Below are 27,819 nucleotides of genomic sequence, written 5' to 3' on the forward strand. Positions count from 1 at the left end.
TGAATACAAAAGCGCTGCTATATTGTTTTCCACTCAGACTGTTGGGATTTGCTTCCACTCATCTCTCACAGAATCTGAGGTTGACCACTAATTATGCTTGACATAAAAGTGGCTCGTTTTTCAGTCCAAACGTGATGAATTCAGGCCACTGAGGCACGTACTGTGAGAATTTATGGGCTTTAAAAACCATAGAGGGTCACATTTACAAACCGAAAACTAAACAGTGTCAATGGATTTCAGTATGTGACTGATGTTTGACTACGCCTCGACTAAAGTCTTGGCTATCACCCAGCATAAATAAGGGTTTGTCAAGTGTGCAGAGCAGTAACATACGTCAGGCTGGGAAGCTCATTTCTTAACTGACAAAAGTTTGTCTGTGCTTAGATTGTCATGTTGAAGCAAAAGAGTTAAACACAAGTTACTGAGATGGCAGATGAAAGCAGAAGTCAACGACAGGTCATAAAGAGTAAGTTTAGCTTTTCCTAAAACAGCTAAAATATGGCTAGACCAAAGGGTTGGACCAGAGCGTTCGCCTGCAGTGCCACCATGAGACTCTGCCACCGTACCACCATGAGAGAGCAAACTAACAAACAGTCAGTGTAAACTGACCTTTATTTAATAAAGTGAACACATTTATTATTACTGTCATTAGCACTTTTATTCATTTATCATAGACTGAATAAACAATTGCTATGAATGGATTTTCTAATGATGGGTAATTCTTCTCTTTAAAAGTACATAAATTTTGCATTTATAGTTGATCACATATTGGATCATAACTCATCAAGTAACTCTTTAAAATAAACACTAATATCTAATTGACACTTTTTAATTGTTTAGATTTATTTTATATAGTATTTTGTAGTGTCTACTCAGTTGACCACATTGATGTGCATAGCGCTGAAATAATCAATCAATCAATCAATCAATCAATCAATCAATCAGTCAATCTTCGTGGGCGTTTCCTCTTATTTAACGACATGTAGAAAGTCTCTCTTTTTTTTGCAAGATTAACAAAGAAGTTTTTGACTTCTTTGAATTCTTTGAGTTCTTGAATTTTTTTCTTGTCAATAAAAATCAGCACCATATGTTCACTTTAACTTTCTTAGTTTATTTAAAATATAGAAATGATGGCTTTTTAAACTTTATCTGTTATATGACGATTAGACACAAATATGTTTTTGTTGAATTGCTACCTAATAAATCATCAGTAGCCAATTAATTGTAGATATGTCTTAAAAGACCCCCCTCCACCCCCCCCCCCCCCCCCCACCCCCCCCAAAAAAAAGAAAAAAAAGTGGGGGACCTCAATTATTTACTAGGTGGCGATTACGGAAACAAAATAAAAAGTATAGCTAGTTTAATATTTACAAAAACATGAACACCCTGTAAGTTTTGTTTTGTTTATCCCTTACTCTTGTTTCAACTATGTGTTATTATACTTATAAGCTTATATTTTAAAACTGTAATCAGTTCCTGACGATATCATCACCTGATTTATCGAAATGCTATTTAGAAGAGACTCCATCCCGATGTCCAGCGCTGGTACACCTTTTCCTGCACCTGCATGCGCGAGCCTCGTCCAGTCCTGTCGCTGACGCGCAACTCGGGAGCGCGCATTGGAAGCTGGCGTCTCTGTTCATATGAAGCGGAGGAGAATCCGGATGCTCGGCACATCCAGAGGAGCGAACCACAGAGGTACTGCTGTTGCTGCGGTGCGCTTTTGTCCTGTCTGAAGCCAAAAAGCTCATCTGATCAAACCGTATCAGAGGAAAACAACGATCAAGTAAGACATTTTCCTTTTACTGGAGTTCTATAAACCTGATTTTATATCGACCAATATGGTTTCTTGTGGCGTTTGAGTGATGCACAGACTAGTTTGTCCTTTTTTGTTGGCACTTTCTCAGCGCAATTTATTGGCATTTTATGTTCCTCCGCAGATTACATTCTCCACTGTTGTGCTGCTGCAAACTCAGAAACATCTATAAATGATCATTTTGCCCTTGTTCCAAACAATCGATAGTCCCTATTCGACCGTTTAATCACTGCATGTGCGTAAAAACGCATCAGTATCATATTTGAATAATGTCACAAGTTAATAACTCCATTAATAAGATGATTCCCTCTCAGTTTCATTGATAGAATAAAAGGGAATTTTACTGATAAAGTCAAACTCCAATTGTTGGGGGATAGCAAGTGGTTGCACACATCCAGTTAGATTTGGTTTGATATCAGTAAAGCAGATTGGACTAGACAATCAGTATAAGTTCGGTGATGGCTTTGTTACTTGCTGTCACGCTTGTAAAAAATCAGAGCAGCATCACAAAGGAATTTCTTGGATAAATAGTGAGGAGAATCAGAAATGATGGGAGATTATCTCTTCCTGACAGCTCATTGTTGGTCCCTGCACTCTGAGGCTAATGTGAAAGTGTATGTGAGAAAGAGACAGCGAGAGAAGAGAGTCAGTGTGACACCAGGCAATTAAAAGTGAAAATATGCTGGAAAGGTGCAATTTTCTCAACTGCAATTATGAGTTCATGTTAATTAATAGCAAGTCTATCAGCAGGGAGGTGTCAGACAGAAGGGAGGGACCCCAGAGTGTCAACCTCAAGCCGAAACAAAAAAAGACTCAGATTCAGGAAGTGAGCTGAACATATTAAGAGCAGGTAAATGCTTAACTTTACAAAGTTGCTTTCAATTATTCATTCTTTCATTAATTTTTTAACCGCTTAGTCCAAGTGGGTCGCAGTTAAGCTATCCCAGCAATCATTAGGCGAGAGGCAGGGGTCCCTCTGGACAGGTCACCAGTCCAGTGCATGGTTTTCTATCAAATCTTTTTTTTTTTTTTAAAGCCATGCTGACATGTTGAGGTGATGATTATACTTGCTAAAGCATATATGGAAATTAAATTTAGCTGAGGATGACTAATTAAACTGAAATCCAGTTTACAAGTTTTAATGTAGGAAAATTACCCTCAAAAGATTCATAGATCGTTTCTTTGGTGAATTTCTCTTTTTGCAGAAGAGCCAGATCTCTTCATTTATTAAATCCCAAATGAAATGACTGGCCAACATCCATCCTTCTCCTCCACCATGGTGTGAAACTTGGGATAAATGTTTTTGGCCGTGGTTGCATCTGTTTGATTGGGACTTTCTTAACATTGGCAAGCAGTCAGTGCTTCTTAGTGCCACAAAAGGAGGAAGAGGGGGAGGTGGGGGAGAGGAGGAACTTTAGGTTCATATAATTAGTTTGCATGCTTCACTAAATCATCTCTAAACAGGAGTGTTTCCCTCCCGCTGATGGGTCAAACTGTTCCCATGTGGAATGTCCGCAGACGGACCCAGATGTCCACATTTTGGGAGGTTAGTTGACGGCAAGTTTTGTTGCCGGTCGCAAAATCCAAAAGCTTTGGCTTTTTTGATGGGAGTGTGCTGGTGCTCTTATCTGCCATGAAAGATTTGTAAAAATTTAGAGGGCATAAATCTTCTATGTCTTTCCTTTCTTACTCCCCTCTCTGTCTCTCTCTCTCTCTCTGCATTACATTTTATTTTCTACTTTTTTTCTCAATTTTCTCCCTCCCTCCTCCTCCTCCTCCTCCCCTTTGTCTCTCTCTTTCTCGTTGCTCTCAGTGGGATGTCTCTCTCTGTGCTTCATGGGGCTGCTTGTGTGTCACAGCATTTTTGGAACATGCCTCTATGTGGGTGTCTGAAGGAGGTTTCCCTGCTGCGGGTGTGCATTTGTGTGCATACATTGCTCGTAACAGCCCAGAAGTGTCATTAAATGGGTGATGAAGGCCAGATATGTAAGATACTGCTGATGTTTCTCTGCTTCAGACACAATGTTCTGGTCTTGTCCATCTGTGGTACCTGCGACCAAATTACTACCCCATCACTTTGTGCCTCACTGCTCCCTGCCCAATTACTGACAGATGGACATTCCTTATGGCCTCTTGTCTTTTTTTTCCCCCTTTTTATCACCCTGTGCAGCTTCCTATGACCATCGCCATCTAACACACACTTAAACGCAAAAATCCTCCCAGTCAATGTGTGAATCCCGCTTATATTGTTTATAAAGGATTTGGGAGACAAAGCACTAATATATTGCTGAAGTCAGTGGTACTGGCCCCTGAGGAAATTGAGTTTTATGGCCTTAACTGCAGCTTGGCAGATACAGTCGTGCTCAAGTACTGGCACCCTCCTATTAAATAAGGGAAAAAAAATACAGCTGTCACTGAAATTAGTTTAAATTAACAGCAACAAAACACTTAAAAATAAAAAGTTAATAAAACCATGACAGTTCTTTTTAATTGTGGTTCAACAGAATTTTTTTTAAAAAAGCAATCATGATAAGACTAAAAAAGGACTATTTTTGAGGCAGTCATTGCAGTTAGGTGTATTCTGTAACAATCAAACTTCTGTACCAGCTGGTCCACTGCTCGTCAGCAAAGTGCTTCAAATTATCTTGGACAATTTTGTTTAGTTTTTTTTTTTTTTGTATTTTTCTTTTCAACCACAGTTCAAAAGCATTTTCTTGTTTCATTAAATTAGAATTTAGCAAATTTTTATTTATTGTTACTTTTGCCAGTTTCCAGTTACTTGAGTGAATATTGTAAATTTTGGCTTTTCTTTAATGAGTGCCAATACACTTGAGCATGATTATGGTTGTGTGCAGAGGCATTAGGAGGAACTGATATTTACGTATGTTTGCTGTTATCGTTTTATTGACAAGCATTTAGTGCATTTAGTGGCTTTAACTCTTTATAAGTGTCTGAATCAAAGATTCTGAAATATTATTCTATAACACAGAGACATTATCAAATATAGCAGATATTCAGTTGCTGTATTTTACTTTTTGATTAAAATATTTAATAATGTATTTTCCTTTTCATTTTCTGTCAAATCTTTTTAAAGTATTCACTTGAACCAATCAACACAAAAGAGATATTGTTTTCTTGTGCAGTCACATACTCCCAAAGTAACCTGAGGACTCATTTTGACGGCTTGTAATAAATTTGCAAATTGAGCGTACGTTCAAAAGCCTGAATAATCGTTGGTTTATGAATATCTTGTTCTTTCATGTTCAATAAGATCGACTGAGTATTTCTGGCATTAATCAGCAAGAGAATATTTTTGAATTGCTGCATGTGAAGGTGGCCTATCTGACATGACAGCTCTGCTTCAACAGCTTGTTTCTGGAGTCTTTGTTTGCTGGATCCTTATGGCCTTGCTGGTTGCTATGAGAGATAAAACAACAGGAACAGATGGCTCCTGGAGGTTTGGTGTCACAGCAGGTGAAGCTGAAAGATGCACACATGAAGCAGTTTAATACCAGGGTGGCCTCCTGTTCCACCTCGTTGGCTTTCCTCTCTAACCTTCCTCATCTCAGCTATGGAGCTAGGTTCGGGCTCTTTAAGTGTATTTTTATAACAAGTGTGTCGCTGAAGCACCGCATCGCTTAAGGGACTGTCCAGTTGTTCACTGACTGGAGAGAGGTCTCTGATCTCATCAGAACTTAATCATCTAGCGCTCCAATAGTGCCCCTTTTGCGATTTCTTGCAAGATTACCAATCATTTTACACTTACACACTCTACTGTGATTCATGTCTCCCTGGTGGCCGTCTCACATCGTCCACTGTGCTTATAAAAAGCTCCTGCTATGCACACATTCATACATATATTGTGTTTGCTACCAATGTAAATGACTGAAACACAATTTCAGCTTCTCTTCCCTAGCTTCCAAGAGACATGATTGATTTCAAGCTTTTCTCACTTTTATTATTACAGTACACAATTTCCTTTAGTACTCAGGCATCCATAAACACAATATTACAATGCCAATATATAGTATATATATATATATATATATATATATACACATATATATATATATATATATATATATATATATATATATATATATATATATATATATATATATATATATATATATATACACACACACACACACATATATATATATATATATATATATATATATATATACATACATATATATATATATATATATATATATATATATATATATATATATATATATATATATATATATATATATATATATATATATACACACACACATATATATATATATATATATATATATATATATATATATATATATATATATATATATGTAGACAGATAGAAGCACTGTTTTCCAATATAACATATCCCGGCATTAAATAAAAAGAAAAAAATTAAATTAAGTCGCTGTTAAGTTTAAAGTTAAAGAAAGGACTCACACTCGGGGGTGTTACCTGAAGTGCCATGGAACATGACAATGCTGTGATGGATGGTAGAAATATTTGTACATGACATCAAAGGCAAAAACAAGAATTGAAATAGACGTGACTATTGCACAATTTAGATTCTTAACATCAAAATATATTTTAAACATTTGTTGTGCAAGCATTTAGTTGTTCATGATGAAATTTGGCATCCTTAAACTTAGTTTTTGGGGAGAAAAAAGACATCTAAGTATAATTTATCATGACTTCAATTCAATGGAAGCTAACCTTCTTTAGAATTGTATGTGTAACTATACATAGAAAAACAACAACCTTATAGATTACTTCTAAACTTTTTCCACCAATAAATGCAGAAAATAAATAAAAGTAAAATGGACAGAACCTTTGTGATAAACTAACTGGCTAATGTTAAACTCCACCAACGGATTTTAAGGAGTGTAACTCTTTAAAATCTCTTAATGCCCTAAAATCTTAATTCTAAGCATAATTTGATCATTTTTCTATTTTCGTCCCTGTTGCTATACACATATTTCAACTCGAGTGTTGGATTATCTCCTGAGATGAAACCTGTCAAGCCACCCGCTTGGTTTCATATCACCACAGAGCAGAGGCTGGTCCTGCTGTGAGCTACCTTGAACAAACAGCTATGTATAATAGCAGAAAGCTCCTAGGACTCTCTGGTTGTTTATCAAACACAAGAGACTTTGCTTAAAACCTAGAATGCCACCCAGAGTGCTCCATTATTGTCCTTTCCCTGCATCTCCTCAAAAGGCCACCTGTTAGCAACACATGAAAGTGAGAGAGGAAAACGCAGTGCTGCTGTGCTGAGATACTTAGCCGCCTTCCCTTTCACTTGACAGGTCTATTCAGGCCTCAGGCCTTATTTTTCTATGGAGGTGTCACATCTTTCTTTTGTATTGGGAAAATTCTTTTTTCCAAGCCCCTTATTGTTGTTCACTTTCTGCTTTTTTATCTCTGGTTCAGGTGATGTTGCAGCTCTGAGCCTGTTTCTGCAAGAAATGGGTTTGTCATTGGATTTCTGTCACCTGAATAAGAGAAGTTATTCACTAAAACATTTCAACCCTTAATGCACCTATAAAACTTTCTCATTGACATTTCCTGTTTGTAAAAGACAAAATATCAAGCAAATACAAAAGTGGTACAGTTTCGTTTTATGCAGCAGAAGCAAAGTGACAAAGGTGCAGTTGCTGTTTTACACTACAGGCTTACATTAGTTATTAATTGCACTGCATATTTTCTTATTCAGTTGAAGTAATCTCCTCTTGATGTTAAGGAAAATAAAGGAAGAATTCATTTTGGTTTCCACATCTCCCTGATCAGAGACGAAAGACTGAAAAAAAACACATAGATGTAGTCTAGTAATGCCAAGTGGTGTGTTATGCACAAAAAATTGAACGTCAGAAAGATGCTCACTGTGGTTCCAGACATGCCCCATGACAGATTTTTTATTTGATGCTGAAGGGAACTTCATTGGAGATTTGCCAATAAGTCAAACATTATTCGTGGCGTGCACTGTCCCAACTGATGTTTGGTTTCCCCATCTTCCAAATAAGATGTGAACTGGTTACACACAACCCAAAATGTCAAATGTCAATACCATCCCTTTGGTAAATACATGAGCACTCACAAGATATGCTCTCTTTAGAAAATCACACAATTAAGTTGAAATGTTTTGTTTGTTCCCCCTTTTAACCGGGGGCCAGAAATCCACACCCAGCACACTTTCATGTGTCAAACAGACAAATTGCAGTCCCAGCTTAGCACAGTGTGTGTGACACAGCTGATAACCCACCCCTTCCACACTCCAAGAGCCCATTTTGGAGACAAAGATCTCACCTCATCAGCTAGCCTCACACTCTTGTTTGCAAACTGCACAGCTTGTTGAACTCCCAGAGGCCAGCTCGACACAGTCTGCCTCTCAATTCCCCTGGGTGATGCCTGCACGAGGACTGCAAATTTCCCCCGACATCACCAGCAGCCTCTCTTCCCTGCACACACACAACAAACAGACTCTAGAAAGTCCTGTTTCTAGAAACCCCTAATATCCCATGTATGTCGCAATGGTGTTTTTTTTCCCCAACTTACTGTGATAAAAGAGCAAAGACCTTAACAACCCCCATCTCCACCTCACAGGCAGAGACCAACCATACACCCACCATCACCAACAGCTCAATACTTCTTGCTCATTGATTTTCTGTGTGCCACGCACCACTGTTTGTCTTTTTACACAAAGGACTAGTCTGCCACAGCATCACAACAGCACTATGTACGTCTGTAGAGAAGAATGTTTGTTATAAAAAAATATAACTCTTACATTACTCTTTATTTCTATATTTCTAGGGAAATGGCAATTCATGGAAGCATGCAAACATAAATAGAAAATTGATATATAAAACAATCCAATAACTTTTTTTTACCTTATCTAAATATTTTTTAGAAATCTTCTCATTTCTTTTCTTGAATAACTTTCCAGTGTACTCTTGGATGTTGGCCACCTTTTGTTCTGTTGCCTGTTTTTTTGTTTTGTTTCCTGTGAAGTTGGTCCCACACTAATTCAAGTAATGTGATGGCCCAGGCTCTGTGGAGGATTTATCACCTTATAAGACCTGTTGCCACTCATTTTTGGCCCAGTTCTTGCGACATTTGGCATACTTCAGCTTTTTGTCCCTTATTCCCTTCCTTAGCTTTGGCTTTCTGAAAGCTACCCCTGCATGGAGACCATTTCTGGTGAGGCTACATTATACAGTAGATGCAACTGTAGCAGTGGATACATCTTTTAGATCATATGTCATGTGATCTTTGCTAGAGTTTTTTCTGCTGCTTAAGAGCAAAATGTGAATGTGACTAATGATGTGTGCATTCCACTTCACATTTTACATTGGACGAATTTTGAAATAGGACCAGTGTTATTATATATGTTATTATGAAGATTTTAAACAAACTGCTTTTGACAACCATTTTTATTCTTTAAATTACTCATGTAGTAACCTGGACCAGACACGTGTTTGTCCAAGATTTTGTAAAGCAGTCAGATTTTTATTTATTTATTTATTTATAAAATTTCATTTGGGTGGACTTTAAAACAAATCCTCTTTTACTAACTTGTGTGGTCAAATCAGTATAAAAAAAACTATGTGCTGTAAACATTTATAGACAAGAAAAGCCAGAAAAGAACTGTTATATTTCAGTTAACAGATAATTATTTCAGTTTACTTGCTCCAACAAAGCAGTTTTGCAATAACAGTAACACTCACAAGTCAAAAGGTGACCTAAAAACCTGACAAACAAAAGAGCTTTATACCTAACATCATAGCATACTGCCAAATGGAAAAAATCACCCAGTGAAATAAAAAATATTCATTAAAGACTATATACCCAAAATATCAGAATTTTCATCAGTTTCGCTGGTTAAAACAGTTACCTTATCTCTGCAATGCATCCTCCAGGACACTGACACTACGTATTTGATGATCAGTGTTGTGATCTTTTTATTTTCAGTCTTTTTTGGCATTTTGTAAATGATGGCATAAAAATTATGTTTAATATATTCAGATACAAACGGCAAAGATGTGCATGTGACTAGCAAGAAGGTTGTTGGTTCAAACTTCGGCTGGGGGAGGTTTGAAGGGTTGCCTTTCTGTGTAGCCGAAAACATCAGGTGAAGTAGTACTGTGGAAGCAAACATGTTTCGATTTTGATTTTTTTAGTTAATCACAAACTTTATGAATTTGGGTTTGAATATATTCATGATTTTCTTTCTATTTGTGTTTATTACACACTGACAAATATTTATATTTTGTATTTGAAAATCTAAATTGCACCAGGTTTGAATGGACAAAGTAAAGAAAGAAGCTTTTTAGATATGCATAGAGTTCAGTGCATATGCTTTTAATGCATTCAGCATAAATTTGAAAGTTTTACATGCTTCCAATAGCGTATTTGCTAATGTATTCTAACATTGTGATTACCCTCACACTTTGCATATAGTGCTTTCTCAAATATTAAGTATGTAATCACTGAAAATACCATCATGAATACAAATAAATCTTCACTGACAATAAATCCGAATTTGAAATGAGCTTAACTGTGTCCTATCCTAAGGTTGTGGGCCTTAATAAAAAAAAGGAAATATGTTTCCGCTTCAGCGCTTTGATGGTTGCACACAATTTAATTTACAATTGGCTGAGGTTCTGTGCCTGTAATGCAGATATAGAAAACCTCATAGTTCAGTTCAGTCACCCTCCAGCGATATGTTGACTTTTATCGTGAGCAGTGCTGTTGGAGGGCTCTTCAGACCTCAGAATAGGCAGTGTTGAGGTGGTGAGGTTAATATAAGGCATGAAGATACAGAAGAGGGAAAAGTGTCTGCCCATCTTTTTATCACATCTCTGAAATATCTTTGATGACTTAGGATGATGATGAATGAGAGAAGGCACGTTAATGTGGTGTTAGATTTAGGTTTTTCCATAAAAAAAAAAAAGATAGACAAGGTTAGACTATAGATGCAGACTTTGAGGGTATGACATATTTTTCCAGAAGAAATGGTCATTTATTTGTTATTGTATGAATAATATATATATATATATATATATATATATATATATATATATATATATATATATATATATATATATATATATATGTATATAAAATCTCTGTTCAGATAGGTGCATATTGTGCTTTCTGTGACATTTATGATTTACAATGTATTGTATAAATGATTATATGAGGGTTGTCTTTCATGTTTTTCAGGTGGTGACTAATATGTGATTGACTTGGGAAAGTATAGCAATGCATTACTTGCCCTTTTTAATAACTACATTTTACCGAATAAAAGCAAAAGTAAACTATGGCTGGAAACAAAGGGGAAGCTGAACTAAGTTCCTGATCCAAAGGACCCATTTTGTCTACCCCTTTTTTTTTGTAATGATTAGACTTTCTTTAAGGGGATACAGCTGTCTAATTTGTGTGGGCACAACTAGACATCTGAAACTTGTTTAAATAATAAAACAGTATTATAGACACAAGTCCATATAACCCAAGCCAACAGCATACAAAAGGACATAAAAAAATGTTTAATCTATGACAAGATGCTTAGAGACAATTGATGGTTGATTTTTAGTTTATTTGCAAGAAAAAGCACACAAATCAATTACATGTGATAACTTTACAGAACGTATTTAAAATACAGTATCTTAAAATTCAGCACGTCTCATAGAGCATCATAAGATGGAGGGACTCTTTTGACGAAGAAGTAATTTGGTTGCAGATATCTGTGGTATCTAGAAATGTAAAATGTTACATTTTACGATGTTTTTTATTTATTTTTTTTAAATCAAAGTCATCTTAAAAACATAAAAAAGTTTCTTGGAAATCCAGTCAAGTCCACAAACTTTGTATTGATCCTAATAGATCAGTTTTAATTTTCTTTTTTATTTAAAAAAAAAAAAAAAAAAAAAAAAAACTTTTAAAGAGTGAAAGAATATTATTTTAAAAAAGATGTTCATCTTTATAAGTACCAAAACTTGCAGGCATAAATGTATTTAAATGTAAATTAATTGATGTGTATTAATCTGATGGATGTTTTTCCAAAGAAAATAGGAAAAAAGAAGCACAAAAACAAAGCTCATCTTCATATCAGAGGCAGCACCTAGTATAATATCCCTTTGGAAATGATAGATACTTCTAGCAAAAAGTTGACATCGGCTTCATTTTATTCTGCCTGTTCAATGTTGCCCGATTAACTCATAATACACAATGAACAGCTGAGCCTACCCCTTTATAAAGCGATAGCCCCACATCCCAGTATCCTTACATTTGCTGTTGATGTAACTTCAGTGAGTTTGTGTACTGAACTATTTGTAATTCATTTGTAAACTTGCTATATCAAGTTTACCAATCTGGAAGTAAAGTATGCAGGTTCCTCTTGATTTACTTCCACTGTTTAAAAAAAATCTACTTAACATTGTTGTTTGTTGTCATTAAATGTCCAATATTCTGATATGGTTTTACCTTCCAGCAGGTGGTGCGCTGTGCGGGACAGATAATGACTTTCTCCTGGACTCTGCTGACGGTCCTCCTGTTTGCCATCCTGGCACTGTCACACAGCGCTGAGCCCGGAGCTCCTCAAGGCAGACGGAAAAAAGGACAGACTTCAGCGGGTGGCAGCAATGCCCTACAGTATCCTCCACAAGCTCTGCAAAGTCATGGTTATAGCAGGGACATTGGGGAGCAAGGAAGCCAGAGGGTCCGGCCTGCCAAAGTTGGAGCTGTGCTTCTCTCTCATCGAGCCCTACATCCCCTGGCCAGGCCAGAGGATGATGGGACTGGCCTGGAGAGTTTGAGCCCTGTGAGAGTTGAGATGGGCCCTAGCAGGGAGAGAGACAGAGCTCGAATGGGTATGAAGAGTCCATTTGAGGGCCGTGAAAACCAGCTTCTGGGGACACGTAAGGGAAGGGGGCATGGACATGGGAGTGGGCATGGGCATCACTTTGAGCACAAGAGACAAGCAAATCGACGTGACAAGGGACGCCACAGAAAAGGTGAGCTTTGATTATGTCTACACATGAACAGCAGATTCCCTGCTTTGCGGCAGTGGTTTCTGGTTCCTTAAAAAAATTTTTTTTTGTCTCACAGAAGAAACTTTTATAATCACACAAAATCCCTTTTTGTTGGGTAGTATACTGAGTCACTGCTATTATTGCTTCAACTTCAATCTTCAGTAGACCAAAAACATTGTTTATGCCACTATTTCTGCTGATAGGAGTCATAATGTAGACTGCACCACAGCTGTCTGTTTCATGCCTGTGGTTTAATGAGGGACAGTGAAGGGCTAAAATCAATATTTCAATTAGAGATCATTTCCACAGGATCACAAAAGACTTTTTCTCTTGTGGGTATCTATTGGCTTTGACCCAAAACAATAGTCTGAAATAAATTCTGACGCCACTTTTCTAAACAGCAAAAATCGATTATTGAACAAATGAAGTTCAGACACCATGACAGATAGAAGGAAACCAAAAAAAAAGAAAAATACAACTGGGCTGATAATGCAACAATGATCCACTAAGGAGCAAAGAAAACAAGGGAGAAATGAAGGACCAGCAGAAAGTAAGTGTGGACAATAGTGAGGAACAGATTAAAAATGTTATGTGAATAGTGCTTGTTCAGATTTTGTAATTGAAATAAAAAACATTAAATCTCTGCATCTGTCCAGGGTTTCATCCAGCACCTGAGCTGAGCTCTGCATCCAAGGACAGCAACCAATTCGAGGATCCACCCCCCTCCTTGTCCTCATCATCCACCTCCCCCTCTCTTGGCCTGACCCCACCCAGTGAAACCCCCTCCCCCGTCATTAGTGTCTTTGGATCTGGCTCCTCCATGGTTACCACGGTGATGAACGGGCATCCCCCAACACTGCCCCCAGCCTCCACCAAACCCCAGGTAACCCCAGCGAAAGTGGAGAGCTTATTAAAGGCAGTCTGTGTCATGCCTCAGAGTGATGCCAGTGTGGGGGGAAGTAGAGGGAAAATAGGCCCCATTACTGCTGTTATGCTGCTTCAAACCTCTAAGCTCATCTGAGAAAAGGCACTCTCTACAATGGGAACCTGAAAGCACTACTTGTGAAAAATGTCCTCCAGCAGTCCAACTTCACCGGTTCTTGGTCACAGTGTGTTTAATTGATATGACTTCCATATAAACCAACTACATCTCCAGGTTTCTGAGTGCATCAGCATATTTTCTGTGACCACCTTCTTGTTCCCTTGTTATAAACCATGCTGGGACAAAATATGTTAGCAAAGACTACCTTTTTTTTTTTTTCGATTGGGGGTGCATGCTATTGAAAATCAGCAGGGTAAATCAGGCTCCACTGCCCACCTATCTCATCTACCCCTAATGACACTTAAATAGCATCTGGTGAAATTAGGTAAATAAAAAAAAAACTCTTTACATGGTGCAATCACATGCAAGGTAAGGCTATTGTTTTGTGCTGCAGACCCACAGGATGCTTCCTGCTTAGTGATGTTGCAAACAAATTTACATCGTTCCCCTTAAATGTGTTGAATGATCTCAAATGAAACCAGCTATAACAGTATTTATCTTCTTTATTGGGATGCTTTGGGATTCTGTGATAGTGACATCCTACTAGTCATTGCTGCCAGTAGTTTAATTACTATTCAGTGTTATGTTTGATTGTTAAGGGATCTCCCACAATCATATGAGACGCTCATTACTAACTTAGCAAATGCTCCAAAACAACCCTTCTAGCTGCAATAAAGTTGTTAGAGAGCTGCATGGTTTAGGAGGGAGGAAGGGCTGGACTGATGACTAAACTCATTTGCATGAATGACTTTTTTATATTCTGTTGTAGATACTATAAGTACACGTGTGAAAAGAGACATTATAAAGGATAAACATGACAGAAAGATTTAACAAAATATCTTGGTAAAAGATATAAAGATCTTCTTTTTTGCGCCATCCAGCTTAACTTAGAAACCATGTCTTTCAGCTGCACATGTGGTTTTTGAGTTCAGGCTGTTATTTTTTTTAATTTATGAATTCATCACAGAGGAGATGGGACTCAGGATCTGCTAATCTGGTAATGCAGAAAAATTATTTTGATGGATTATCTTATTAAATTGTCCTTTTAACTCAAACTCCAATTTTCTTCTTTGTTTAACCAAGTAGTTTGACATGTGTAACCCTAAAGTCACTTTAAAATATTTATAACTTGGTCAAAGATCAAATTAATGCTTGCTAATTAGCAGTCAAGTGTGCATCTCCACCGTTAAGGTCTTTGACATCCGCAGGTGGACTGCTGCATTTTAAATCTGATGCATCAGTATTTGCTAGAGTTTTTGACAAAATGTGATCACCATATTGTGTCCCACCTTGTGGTTATTTTCAAGCCCATCCCTTTAAGGGCTGACAAATGAAGAAATGAGAAGTGAAGTCAAGTTTCTTTGAACATGGGGTCTTGATTTGGCCCTTTAAAAAAATTTAATAAAAATTTGCATACCTATTATAACATAGTCACCTGGTTTCCTTTTATTTATTATGTGGCAGCAGACTAGTATTGTATTTAGATTGTATTTAACAGGATTTTGAGGAAAGCTTTTTACCATAAAGTGATTCATTGTGTCCTAGAAAATGTGTGTATAAAATGTGTCACAATCGGTTTTATAAGGTAAATTTTTTTTCAAATCCTTGGATTACACATTTATTAGATAAATGCAAATAAAAATCCCTTTCTCTTTTTACTTGAGTGGTCTCTGACTGATGACAAAACAAGCAAATGTGACACAAATGGTTATTGTGAAACAAAGCTTCCACTGAAATAGACCTTTTTGACAGAGTTACTAGGTGCCAAATATATTTAATATTTTACCTGGAGACAGAGCTGTATTGTAATTACAACAACAAAGGAACCTGGATTTTCTTTTTTCAACCTCAACCTTTTCCTTAGAAATTCTATTTCCTATGGGCCAAAACATTTTCGATTCTTTTTACTGTAAAGTAAAAAGCTACATTTAATTTTTCAACAGTGGTTTGTAACTCTTTTTTTGCTAATCAAATGTTCTTTGAGGGCTGCACGGTGGAACAGTGGTTAGCAAGAAGGTCACTGGTTCGATCCTTGGCTGGTTTGGTCAGTGGCCTTTCTGTGTGGAGTTTGCATGTTCTCCCCGTGTATGCGTGGGTTCTCTCCGGGTACTCCAGCTTCCTCCCACCATCCAAACACATGCATGATAGGTTAATTGGTTACTCTAAATTGCCCCTAGGAATGAGTGTGAGCGTGAGTGGTTGTTCGTCTCTCTCTGTGTGGCCCTGCGATTGACTGGCGAGCTGTCCAGGGTGTACCCTGCCTGTCGCCCAAAGCCAGCTGGGATAGGCTCCAGCTTCCCCGCGACCCTTCGGAAAATGAATGAATGAATGAAATGTTCTTTGAAGTTGGAATATATTTTGGATTGTACAAAGTCAAGTCACAGAAATGTTACTCTGTCCTTAGACCCTTAGACCATTAATTAGGATTTATTATTCCAAAACGACCCTGTAACGCCCTACGATGGACTGGGAACATGTCCAGGGTGTACCATGCCTCTCGCCCAATAACTGCTGGAATAGCCTCCAGATTCCTTGCGACCCTTAATCGGATTAAGTAGTCTTGAATATGAATGAATGAATGAATGAATAAAGAGGTTATTTTCAGAAAAAGTGCTAATACTGAGTATACTTTTCAAGGAATAATAGCCAAAGAACCACCATCATATGGATGGATGGATGGATGGATGGATGGATGATGGAAGGATGGAAGGAAGGAAAGATGGATGGATGGATGGATGGATGGATGGATGGATGGAAGGAAAGATGGATGGATGGATGGATGGAAGGAAAGATGGATGGATGGATGGATGGATGGATGGAAGGAAAGATGGATGGATATGGATGGAAGGAAACATGGATGGATGGAAGGAAAGATGGATGGATGGATGGATGGAAGGAAAGATGGATGGATGGATGGATGGATAAATGGATGGATGGAAGGAAAGATGGATGGATGGATGGATGGATGGATAGATGGATGGATGGAAGGAAAGATGGATGGATGGATGGATGGATGGATGGATGGAAGGAAAGATGGATGGAAGGATGGATGGATGGATGGAAGGAAAGATGGATGGATGGAAGGAAAGATGGATGGATGGATGGATGGATGGATGGATGGACATTGCTGCTGTGTGATTTCCTGGCTGGTCTATTTATTTGTCTTGAGTTCATCTACTGTGAGGTTGCACAAGATCAGATTTTTTTTCTTTGCAGTGAAACCAGATATTTTTGGAGCACATTCAGACAAACTGGTGGGCTTCTACAGGCACGTGTTTACTGGAATAAGTCGTGTGTGAGGCTTCTTAATGTTCAATTTTCTGTTGATGGTTTATGAGGAGCAAAGCAGAAAAAGGTAGCACCTTGCTATTAATCCAATCGACGATATTTCCAATAGCTTATTTCCTGAGGGTGAAAGGAAACTGGTATGGAGTTGCCTCCATTAGGAGTTCATTTTTTCTTTTTTTTTTTCTTTTTTTTTTTTACATGATTCGTTATAATGTAAAATATTTGTTTTCCTCAATGTGAGGGAGGTTTTTTTTTGCTGTAGTAAACTTATCTGAATAACAGCATTTTATAAAGGTGTAAATTCTATTTTTATCAGTCTTGTATTTAAAAAAACAAATTGGTCAAAAACTGTCCGACAACTGGCTCCGTATGGAAAACTAGAAAGATAATTTTGTCTCATCCCGTCAACATTCAACACTGAACTTTGTAGACAAACAGAAAAACTTATAAAACAGGACAATCAGGGCAAATATAACAGTTAGTGGAGAAGACGTGTCTTCCCAAAAAGTGTGCAAATGTGGCATCTGTGAATGAAGGCATACAGACAAGAAGCACATTCAAAGGTTATGTCTTTTTTTTTCATATCACAAAGGCCCATGGTGAAGAGTACATCATGTAGCTGCTTCATTCACTGTGGTCTTTAAATGACAAACATAACATCAGTTATGAGGTGGAAAGGCTTATAGGAATCCTTTTTGTTTGTTTTTCTGTCATATTTCTTGTTGGGTATATTTATTTGACGGATGCAAGTTTAATATATTACTATTTCTGTTAGAGGCTGAAAAAAATATGGAGCTATACTTAAAAAAATCACAGCAGCAACAAAAACCAGAGGTTGGTCCTGTACATGTATGAAATGTGGGTAAATATTATCTCCTTTTCTGTATTGGATAGCTCGGAGGAATGTGGATTGTACAAAGATTTTTTATTTGACAATATTAATAATAATATATGATACAGCCACGTCTAGCATTTTGACCAGAAAGTGTTCTGTCACTATAAACTGTTTAAATATTCGATTTCAGCTTGAAAAACACCCAGGATGACATTTTTAATATATTTTATTATACAATTTGAAAGACTGAAACAGTGATGATTTTACCTTCTGGTTTGAGGGTTGTTGACTTGTAGCTGAGGCTGTCATATGATTTTATTGAATCATTAAAAATCCTAAAATGTACAATAAAGATAAAAACATTTCTGCTTACATTATATAAAAGAAAAAGCCCCTGGACGAACAAATAAAAAGTTTTCTTGAGTTCTTTACAGAATAGAACAATAAAAAAAACATGTATTTTTGAAGTGTGGTGTGTTACTCTTGCGGTGACAATATTTTTTAAAACTGTTCTTTATTTCTCCAGCTATTTTTTGCTCGGTTTTGAGGTCAAATGGGTGCTATCTCTTTGCTATGATTTTGTTGAATTTAATATGACTGATTACCATTTTATCCTTACCACCAAATGAAGTGTTCTGTTAGAGAATGTAAGGGGAAAAATTAAGATTTTTAAGAAATTTTTCATTTGTGAAGGATTTTTTTCTCAAATTTGTCATCTTTCTCAAATCAAGCATAGTTTGGTCTCAGACTGGATTTTTTTTTTTTTTTTATTACAGAAACCCCTTTTAAAAAATAGCACATCAGTGACATGAATGAACATGAGTGAACATTTCACAGACATTTCAATCAACTTACCCTTGAAGACGGGTTGTAGTTTACAGTTTTAAAAATGGCTTTTATATCTTTTCTTAATTTCACATACAAGAAAAGGGAAAAAATGATGACTGATTTGAATTTGAAATAAAATCACTGAATCAAACATTTGGCACAGAAATTGGACAACAACTATTATAGAGCATTAATCACCTGCAGGCAGCAGTCTCCTGCTGTCTTCAATGATGAGACATAAAGCTCGAGGTTGTGGTTAATGAACTGTAAATTTCAATCTGTAAACTGTGAAAACATCAACAACACAGATGGAAGTTTTTTTTTCAATGCTGGTCTGAGAACAGTTATTTTCTTTGGAAATAATCTATTTCTTTACTCCCCCCCCCATTTTATAGCTTTTTATTTCTGTTGCCTCTCTGAGGACATTTTATGAATCAGTGAAGCATTGCCGCTCCTGGTCACTAAACAGTTTCCTTCATTTAAAACCCCCCTGAATTTCTGTTATTGTAAATAACAATGACCAGATCCGACTGTGTCTTCCCTACTGCAGTTTAACTGGAGTTGCAGAACATGAGATAAGAAAAAAATAAATTACAGAACTGATCTTCACATGTCTTCATCACCTGATATAATTTTTCTTTAAATCCATTAAATCCTTCTTTAATTTAAAATTAAAACAAGGAAACAAAGAAAAGGAAATTACAGTAGATAATAGTTGTTACAGTCTTGATAAATTCCTAAGAAAGATGAGCAGTTTTGGACTTAAAATGAACTTGAAATAGCTTCGAATAAAAACTTTTTTGTAAGCTGCAAGGCTAACTTAAGTTTCATTTCCAGAGGTCTGGACGAGGACAAGGACAAGGGGAGGTGATGCCAACACTGGACATGGCACTCTTTGACTGGACAGACTATGAAGACATGAAACCTGCAGACACCTGGCCATCTGCTAGGAAGAAGGGTTAGTAGAATAACATGCAATGTATATAATGCAATATTGCTTTTGTTTTAAAGCAGATTTTAGGCTAAAACCTGAGCTAAGCTATTAATAAAGCCTAATTATGTCACATAATCTCATAATTTATAATGATAAGACCTAGGAGTACACAGCCCCATTAACATCTCTAAAGGTGCAATGACCTTCACCATCAGGAAACCTTTCTAAAACTGATTATTTAGATGTTTTATGCTGTACAAAACTGTATTCTGCTTCCATTGAATCTATTTTTGCCATTATTATTTTATGACACCATTTGCTCAAAGTCAAGGCTGCTAAACACAGATGCTCATAATTACTAACTATTAATCCAATTCATTTTGGAATAATTATTATTGGGCATCTTTTTTTTTCATTTAACTTTATTTTAGTACCATCTGGCAACATCTTTCTGTCACTTCCTTTACACATAAAAGTTCACAGAAAACACAGAAAGACCCATTAGTATGGAAAATCGATCACCCAGATACTGAATATTTGCCGGTTGTGTTTGGCTTCTATCAGTGTATGAATTGCGAGCTTGTTGTAAATTCGAGATCAAAACTCACGCTCAAGGGGTTTGGGATCTTGAAAGAAATCTCTAACTAGAGGGGAAGCCAAGTCACTGTACCATAAAAAATATAAGTTATAAAAGTTAAACAAAATAAGGCAGAGATGTCAGCCTATTTAGGCTCAAGATCATTTTTTTAAAACTTAAACATTATAAAAAAAACTATAACAACCAAACAAAGAAAGCCAGTAGGCTGCAGGGTGATGATGGCTCTTGGAGTGTGCTTAATGATTGTAAGCATGCCATCAAATGAAATAACATCAGACAAATAGTATGATTCCAATTTTATTTCCACAGGGATTTAACAGAATTTCTACTTAATTGTCATTTTGCAAAACTGTGACCTGAACATCAAAGGCTCAAAAATGTAATATTTCACTCACTAAATAAAATTATTCATTCATTTTCCTTTTTCATTCATTTTCTGAACCGCTTGATCCAATTCAGGGTCGCGCGGAAGCTGGAGCCTATCCCAGCTGGCTTTGGGCGACAGGCAGGGTACACCCTGGACAGCTCGCCAGTCCATCGCAGGGACACACAGAGAGACGAACAACCACTCACGCTCACACTCATTCCTCGGGGCAATTTAGAGTAACCAATTAACCTAACATGCATGTCTTTGGATGGTGGGAGGAAGCCGGAGTACCCGGAGAGAACCCACACATACACGGGGAGAACATGCAAACTCCACACAGAAAGGCCACTGACCAAACCAGCCAAGGATTGAACCAGTGACCTTCTTGCTGTGAGGCCACAGTGCTAACCACTGCACGGTGGCACAGTGGTTAGCACTGTGGCCTCACAGCAGTAATAAAATTACTCCAAAATAATAAATATTATAATAATGATATAATTATGAGGTTTGTGTGTGTGTGTGTGTGTGTGTGTGTTGTAGCGTTGTGAATACTGATATGAATAGGAAAGTGTAGCGACATCAGCACACAGGCCACACAATCAAATGAAATAGACCATTAACCAGCAGACTGCTTGATTCTGCTTTGCGGTTCCTGAGTTGCTTTTGATGCTAAAAGCATAATTAATGTTGTAGTAAAACATCTCGGGTCACTGCAGGATTCTTTTATTTTGAAAAACAGTTTTCTCTTCTCCAAGTTGTGACCTGGTGTGTTTTATACAGCTGGCTTGTGGGTGGCCAGTTTAAATTCCTAATTAAAAAAAAAAAAGAAAAAGAAAAGTCCTTCATTAGAAGCAACAGAATGCTTTATTCATTCATGTTTTTTTTTTTTAAAGTGACAGTACATGTCCCCTACATGCTGCACACCCTCATGTTTTATTTGCAGACATTTTATTGTATGCCTGTAAGCATTTTCTTTTCTTCAGCTTCAAATATCTTTTTACTGCCTTTTTACTTCAACCGCCATTTGCATCGTTGCACCGACAGCATTAACTTTTTCATTAATTTACTCCCATACAGAGTTTCTTTGCTGTAGATCATGGTCTTTTTCAAAATTCGCCATGCTGCAAACCAAACGTACAAAACCCTGACTTAAGTAGGTCTCCAACACTCCAATACCTGTCACCAATTTACAAAATAATTCTTAATAAATCATCCCCAAACCATCATTCAGCACCATGCGCAAAAGTCTAGATTGCAAACGCAAATTAATATTTGCAAATTGGGATCTTAGTAGATCTCATCCATAGTGTTAAAGAACACACACAAAATGGGTTTCTTGCTACTTTTGTCTAGTGAAGCTGATTAATTTAACCAATTAAAATTTAAATGAAATCTCATTAAATTACTGAACACATTTGCGTAAACATTAGTCCGTTTGGACTCTTTTCCTTGAAGACGGTAAATCTTGGCTGAAAATGGTTTGTGCAGCTTATTTTTCCTGCATTAACCCAGAAGCACCATCCTGTATAAACACATTTGTTAGGACTGGGATTTTCATTAAGTCAGCTACCAACTGCATTCAAGGTGTATGTGAGTGAGAGTGTCTGTATGGGTGTGTGTTGGTACATTAACTGTATACAGTTTGTCAGTAGCAACACCCCTGACTGTGACTACCTAACTACATGAGAAAAATGTGCTTTAACTCCAATTTACAACTATTTCAAAATTTAGATGGATAATATTGTACATTTTTTATAGCGTACGTGTATTCTCACAAAAACATCAGCTGGTGCTTCATAGTCTTTTTAAGAGACTTGAAATACCTGCAGCAAATTTTATGACAAAGCATTGTTGTTGTTGTGTATTGATCAAATGTCTCTGGTAATAAACTGTTGTGCTGAATTAATTTTCGTGCTGCAGACAAGAGGAGAAGTAAGAACCTCAGCAGTGGAAACGTGACTGCAGATACCGACGCAATCGAACCCTGTGACCACCACCTCGACTGTCTCCCAGGTTGGTATAAATTAAACACTTCTAAGTTTACCTAAAATTAATCATTCAAGTCACATGTAATTCCAGTTCTTCCACATCATCAAAATGGATTGTAGGAAATGCAAACTGTCATGTCATGAAAAGGACAATACATTTTCTTTCATTTATAAGGACAGTTGTGTCAGGATAGAATTATTATTTATGATCAACTTATTATATTTAAGCTTCCTAGGCAGACTGGCAACAATTTTGAATGTTTTCCACTTGTAAACAATCATTCTCACTGTTGGACTCCACAATGTTTCATAATGACCTTGTAATTCTCCTCAAATTGAAGGCCAACATGTGAAAAACCAAAAATTCTCTAAGACAACTGCTGCTGTCTCTTCTCCATGGAGAAGAGACAGCACTGACCTGAAAGCAAAACCTCAGTTGTTTTACACTAAATACTTTAAACCAAAACATAGCCAGTGTGGTGAAAACAAGGTAACTACAGCATCATCCATCTGATAGCGTATGTTATAAAACATTCACAATCTCTCACAAACTCTGAGTGACAGTGACCACATTGTTGACATAATGAAGTGACTGTAATAAAATGATTAGTTAAACGAGTGAATTTTTAGTTTGACTTAGTTAATTCATATACTATACTGCTTAGTCCAGTTCAGGGTTGTAGGGAAGCAGGGGAGAGACAGCCGAGACTGGTTGCCAGTCCATTGCAGGGCCACTTCATAGTAACTCCCAAAGATAATTTAGAATAACCAGTTTTCCCAACATTCATGTCTTTGGATGGTGGTGGGAGGAAGTTGCAGTATCCAGAGAGAACCCAGTCCCTGAGAAAAACTCCACACAGAAAAGTCCTGTTTGACCCTCCTCTCAGCTGTAATTACAAGGCTTGAAGCAGTTACCTTCTTGTTGTGAGGCCGAAGTGCTACAACCACACCTAATGAAGTGTAATATAATACTTTTTCCTTCTATTTTTTAATATACTATATGAAATCTCAGAACAGAAAGAGCTTGTACTTCTTTTTTTATTTTTTTACCATGACTGCATGCAGACAGCATTTACCAGTAATCCACAAGTTCTGTCAAAAAATACCAACATATGTTTTTCTGAACAAGGATCTTGCTGCGACCTGAGACAACATGAGTGCAAACCTCACAACAGGGGGCTCAACAACAAATGCTATGATGACTGCATGTGTGAGGAAGGTGAGTGAGATGAACAAAGACTATATTATTTCTTGACATGATTCAGTTTTTTGTTTTTCCTATCATGTCAATCAGTCAAAATTGGCAAGTCATCTCATGTGCAGTGATGCATTTCTATTATGTCTCCTCATCTCACACTGGTGGTAAAGTAATGAGCAGAAGCTGTTAAAACACTGTCAAGACTGATTTTCCAGGTACAACACACTTGATTTAAATAAAAAGGTTCTCCAACAACTTTTTGCCATCTTCTGCACCTGCCTATCAATGAACTATTGATTTGGGGTCAGGTGTGTTGCAGCGGGGAAACACTATAATTTGCAGGAATTTCACAGTGTTGATTTAGAATTATACAATAAAACGAACAAAATTAGGACAGCTGAGAGTGAAAGCTAAATTTGCAAAGCAACCAGAAGATGGTTTGACATTAGATTAGATGCTGTCCCAGCAGGGCATTTGTAGCGTGAGCTTAGCAGCTCGTTGGCTCAGCCACTGACTCATCAGGTTATTAGCATAATGAGGTTGACAATCCAGCAGGTTATGCTACTTAAAGTTAATAGATTATTTTTCATTTCTCTAATCAAACCAGCAATTCCTAAATTTGGTGTGACCTCATGTTCAAATTTCTATAAATCTATTCAAACGGTAACACTCTACTGTAATTCAGCAGGTTGCCAGGTATGACACACAAGTTGCCCCTAGGCCAAATGAATAGCTGCATTGTTGTTCACCCTGCTGTCAGCTTATTATTGACTACATAGGTAAATAGCTTTGCCAAGGATATAGACCTCTTCTGATTAGTCTTAATGCCTTTCACACAGAAACCATACCATACTTGTTATGCCTTCCTCTGTTGTGCCCTCTGATGACTTTTGCTCGTCTCCTTTTTTGGTGGTTATGAATAAAAAGATTACTTCATTATGTGCTGGTGTGTACTTTCAAGTCACATGCTGGCATCACAGAATCAGAGGAGTTATGGCAGTACTGTTACAGTGCATTGATTTGTGGTCCACAGACACATTAATGTTGACCCTCCCTATCATCTCTGTAACTTACAATGAACAATACAAAGAAAACTCATTGCTGTGTTTTTACCAAGCGGCTACCTCCGGCGGTTAAAAGTGAAGCCTATGCGGAAGTGCATAAAACTGCAGTTGCCCCTTCATCCACTAGGGGCTCCAAAACAGAGCAAATCCCCATAGACTCCCATGTTAAAAAGGCCAACTTTACTGCAGAAATAAACATGTTTACAGTCTGGTTCAAAAATCCATTTTCGGTTTATAGGTCAGGTTTACCTTCATGACAACTGTGGGGGGAGAGAATTTTTTTCTAACTCGCTCATTTTAAAGTAATTTAATCTCGAAGTTTGGCAAATTTAGGGGCGTGTCCTTTCGATTGACAGGTACCAATCTCCGGCTTCAAGTAAGAAGAACGTAAAACAACCGCAGTTTTTAGCCGGTTAACAATGTGACTTAGCTTTGACCCGCTTACCTCCATTAGCTGGTTAGCTCCCGTTTTCGCGGGGTTAGCTCAGTTAGCTTTTAGCTACAGAAAGCTTGGAGTTCGCTCGATGTCAATCATCCGCCATGACTAGCACGGCTGCCCTCTCACCTCCACTTCTTTGCCCATATTTGTATTTTCCGGGCGAGACGACGCGCATGACGCTGCCAACATGGCAACGGTAGAAACCACCCACTGAGCTTCAATTCAGCTCTTCAGAAACCAATGGGTGACGTCACAGAGGCTCCATCCATCTCTTTATATACAGTCTATGGTTTTTACTTAGCTAGCTAAACTGAGACGAATGGTTCAGTTGACTTTACAAACCTGTAGTCATCTGGTTTATTCCACTTTCCTGATATTATACTTATTACAATTACCTTTCAGGGTTCCGCTGTTATGCAAAATTTCACCGGAAGCGCCGTGTAACCAGGAGGAGGGGTCGCTGCGTGGTACCAGAGTCGGTCAGCAGTGACCAAGGAGGCTTCATCACTATATAAGGTTGATGAAGAAGAGCAAAGCATGAAGAATGACTCCATGATCACTCAGATAAAGATTGTTGTGCAGCCATAACAAAGCTAACAGACCAAGTGCTTAAAGTTGGTGGCATAGTTTTTTTCCATTTTAATCAGCCCTGCACCTGCAATTTTACTCATTTAGATGTGAACATCTGGTCATTCAACCCAAAATGTCCAGCACATAAACTGAAAGTTATGTTTGATTGCTTCATTAAGGTTTGAGCCATGCGTCCTGATCCATCACACCATCATCTTTAAGCACTTCATTAACTGTTACACGGCACAATCTGTCTGTTTTGGTTAAATTTAGTTCTTTACAGTGTTTCTACTGGAAGACGGGCTTTCCAAACATGAACCAACCCACCAGCTCTTAAAACTTGCAGTGTCATACATAAAATTGTTTGATCAGATTTCCTTAAAAGTTTACTTGTCATGGCATTTCATTTGAAGATTTCCCACAGATTGAATGATAATTGGTATCATAATTATGGATACTGTTAGTGTAATTTAATTTTAAGCTGTCTGATATGGAAAAAAAAAAAAAACCAAAAAAAAAAACCCCACAGTTTTATTTTCTATATTGACTGAACTTGTGTTTTAATGTCATCAATTCATTTAGTATATTAATAATAATAATTTGAAGCTTTTCTTTCAACTACTTTTACAGTTTCGGAAGATAACACAAGTCCAGTCTCACCCACACAGTGTCTCCCTTTTTGGCTACTATTTTTGTTGCTCAGTTGCCTTTTTTCAGTTCTCTGGTAGGCCACTGCCACTGTTTTTGTCCTTTTATCTATCTTTTTGTCTTCTTGGCACATCACAACTATCATAGAGGTACATTACTGCCAATTAGTGGAGTGTCCTGAGGGACACACAGCTGGCTCCAACTGAAAATGTCTCATGTTTATTGCCAAGTAGATGTAACTTTAATCGCAGTGCAATCCCACTTGTTTTATCTCCCTGCCCTACCTCAAAATCTCTTTTATTTTTACACTGTTTCCATTCACTGATCCAAGTTAGTGTTAAGATAATTTTTTTGAGTTTCATTCATTCATTTGGAGTCTCAGATAAGGGTTTTTACTGCTTCAAAGCTGGTAAGCTTGGCTTTCATAGACTGTCATGTGGATTATGTGAGTTCTCTGTTACATGAAGTTTACAGCCTCTGTGCTGAGCTGCTTCTCCAACTGATAAAAATGATTTCTAAAACCTATATTAATCCATCTGCTGATCTGAACTGTAAATATGAGTTTCTTTTAAATAACAAGAACATTTTTTGTTTGATGCTATTTTCACACGTGCTTAACAGTGGTATGATGTCTGTTGGCCTTTTATCTTAAATGTCCTGATTAATATATGTTTTATTTATTTTCTGTATTCAGTTTGTCTGTTCATTGTGTTTTTTTCTGCCTTTTCTGTTTTTCTTGATTAAAAACTTACAAATATAAACTCTGCGTGGTGTAAACCTGTCCATACTCTCACCAAAGACTTCCACTCTTAACGTTTAATTCTAAATAATGATATTAACTATTTTATTGCAAATAATTATATATATTTATATTACTACTTTGCATATATGTGCACATCTTTTACGACTGTCAAACGTTATGGTGTCTACCATAACATCAATAATCACATATTTTCAGCTGTGACTGTAATACTGTTAGGCACATGGTGAAGAGGAAACCAATGACGAATCTGAATTTGGAGTCACATAATGGTTTGTTTAGATACCATATTGCATGCCAGCTTCCTTTGATGCTGTCTGTTATCAGCACCGACCTTGAGTTCAAGCTTCCCGATATTCTTTCATTCACACAAACTGTTAGATCGGCCACATTTCAGCCAATATGAAGTTT

At 37.2% G+C, this 27,819-nt stretch overlaps 1 protein-coding gene across 1 annotated transcript; it reads left to right on the forward strand.

The window, feature by feature from the left end:
• Positions 1–1,567: 1,567 nt before the first annotated feature.
• On the forward strand, positions 1,568–25,945 carry draxina (dorsal inhibitory axon guidance protein a; the record flags this gene model as incomplete). Its single annotated transcript, XM_079242018.1, has 8 exons — positions 1,568–1,698; positions 3,281–3,362; positions 12,312–12,831; positions 13,506–13,732; positions 19,680–19,800; positions 22,662–22,754; positions 23,859–23,948; positions 25,833–25,945. 8 exons carry the CDS (start codon positions 1,568–1,570, stop codon positions 25,943–25,945), a joined length of 1,377 nt encoding a protein of 458 aa, XP_079098144.1.
• Positions 25,946–27,819: the final 1,874 nt, after the last annotated feature.

The sequence above is a fragment of the Telmatherina bonti genome, assembly GCF_933228915.1.
Source record: "Telmatherina bonti genome assembly, chromosome: 6".
NCBI lineage: Eukaryota > Metazoa > Chordata > Actinopteri > Atheriniformes > Telmatherinidae > Telmatherina > Telmatherina bonti.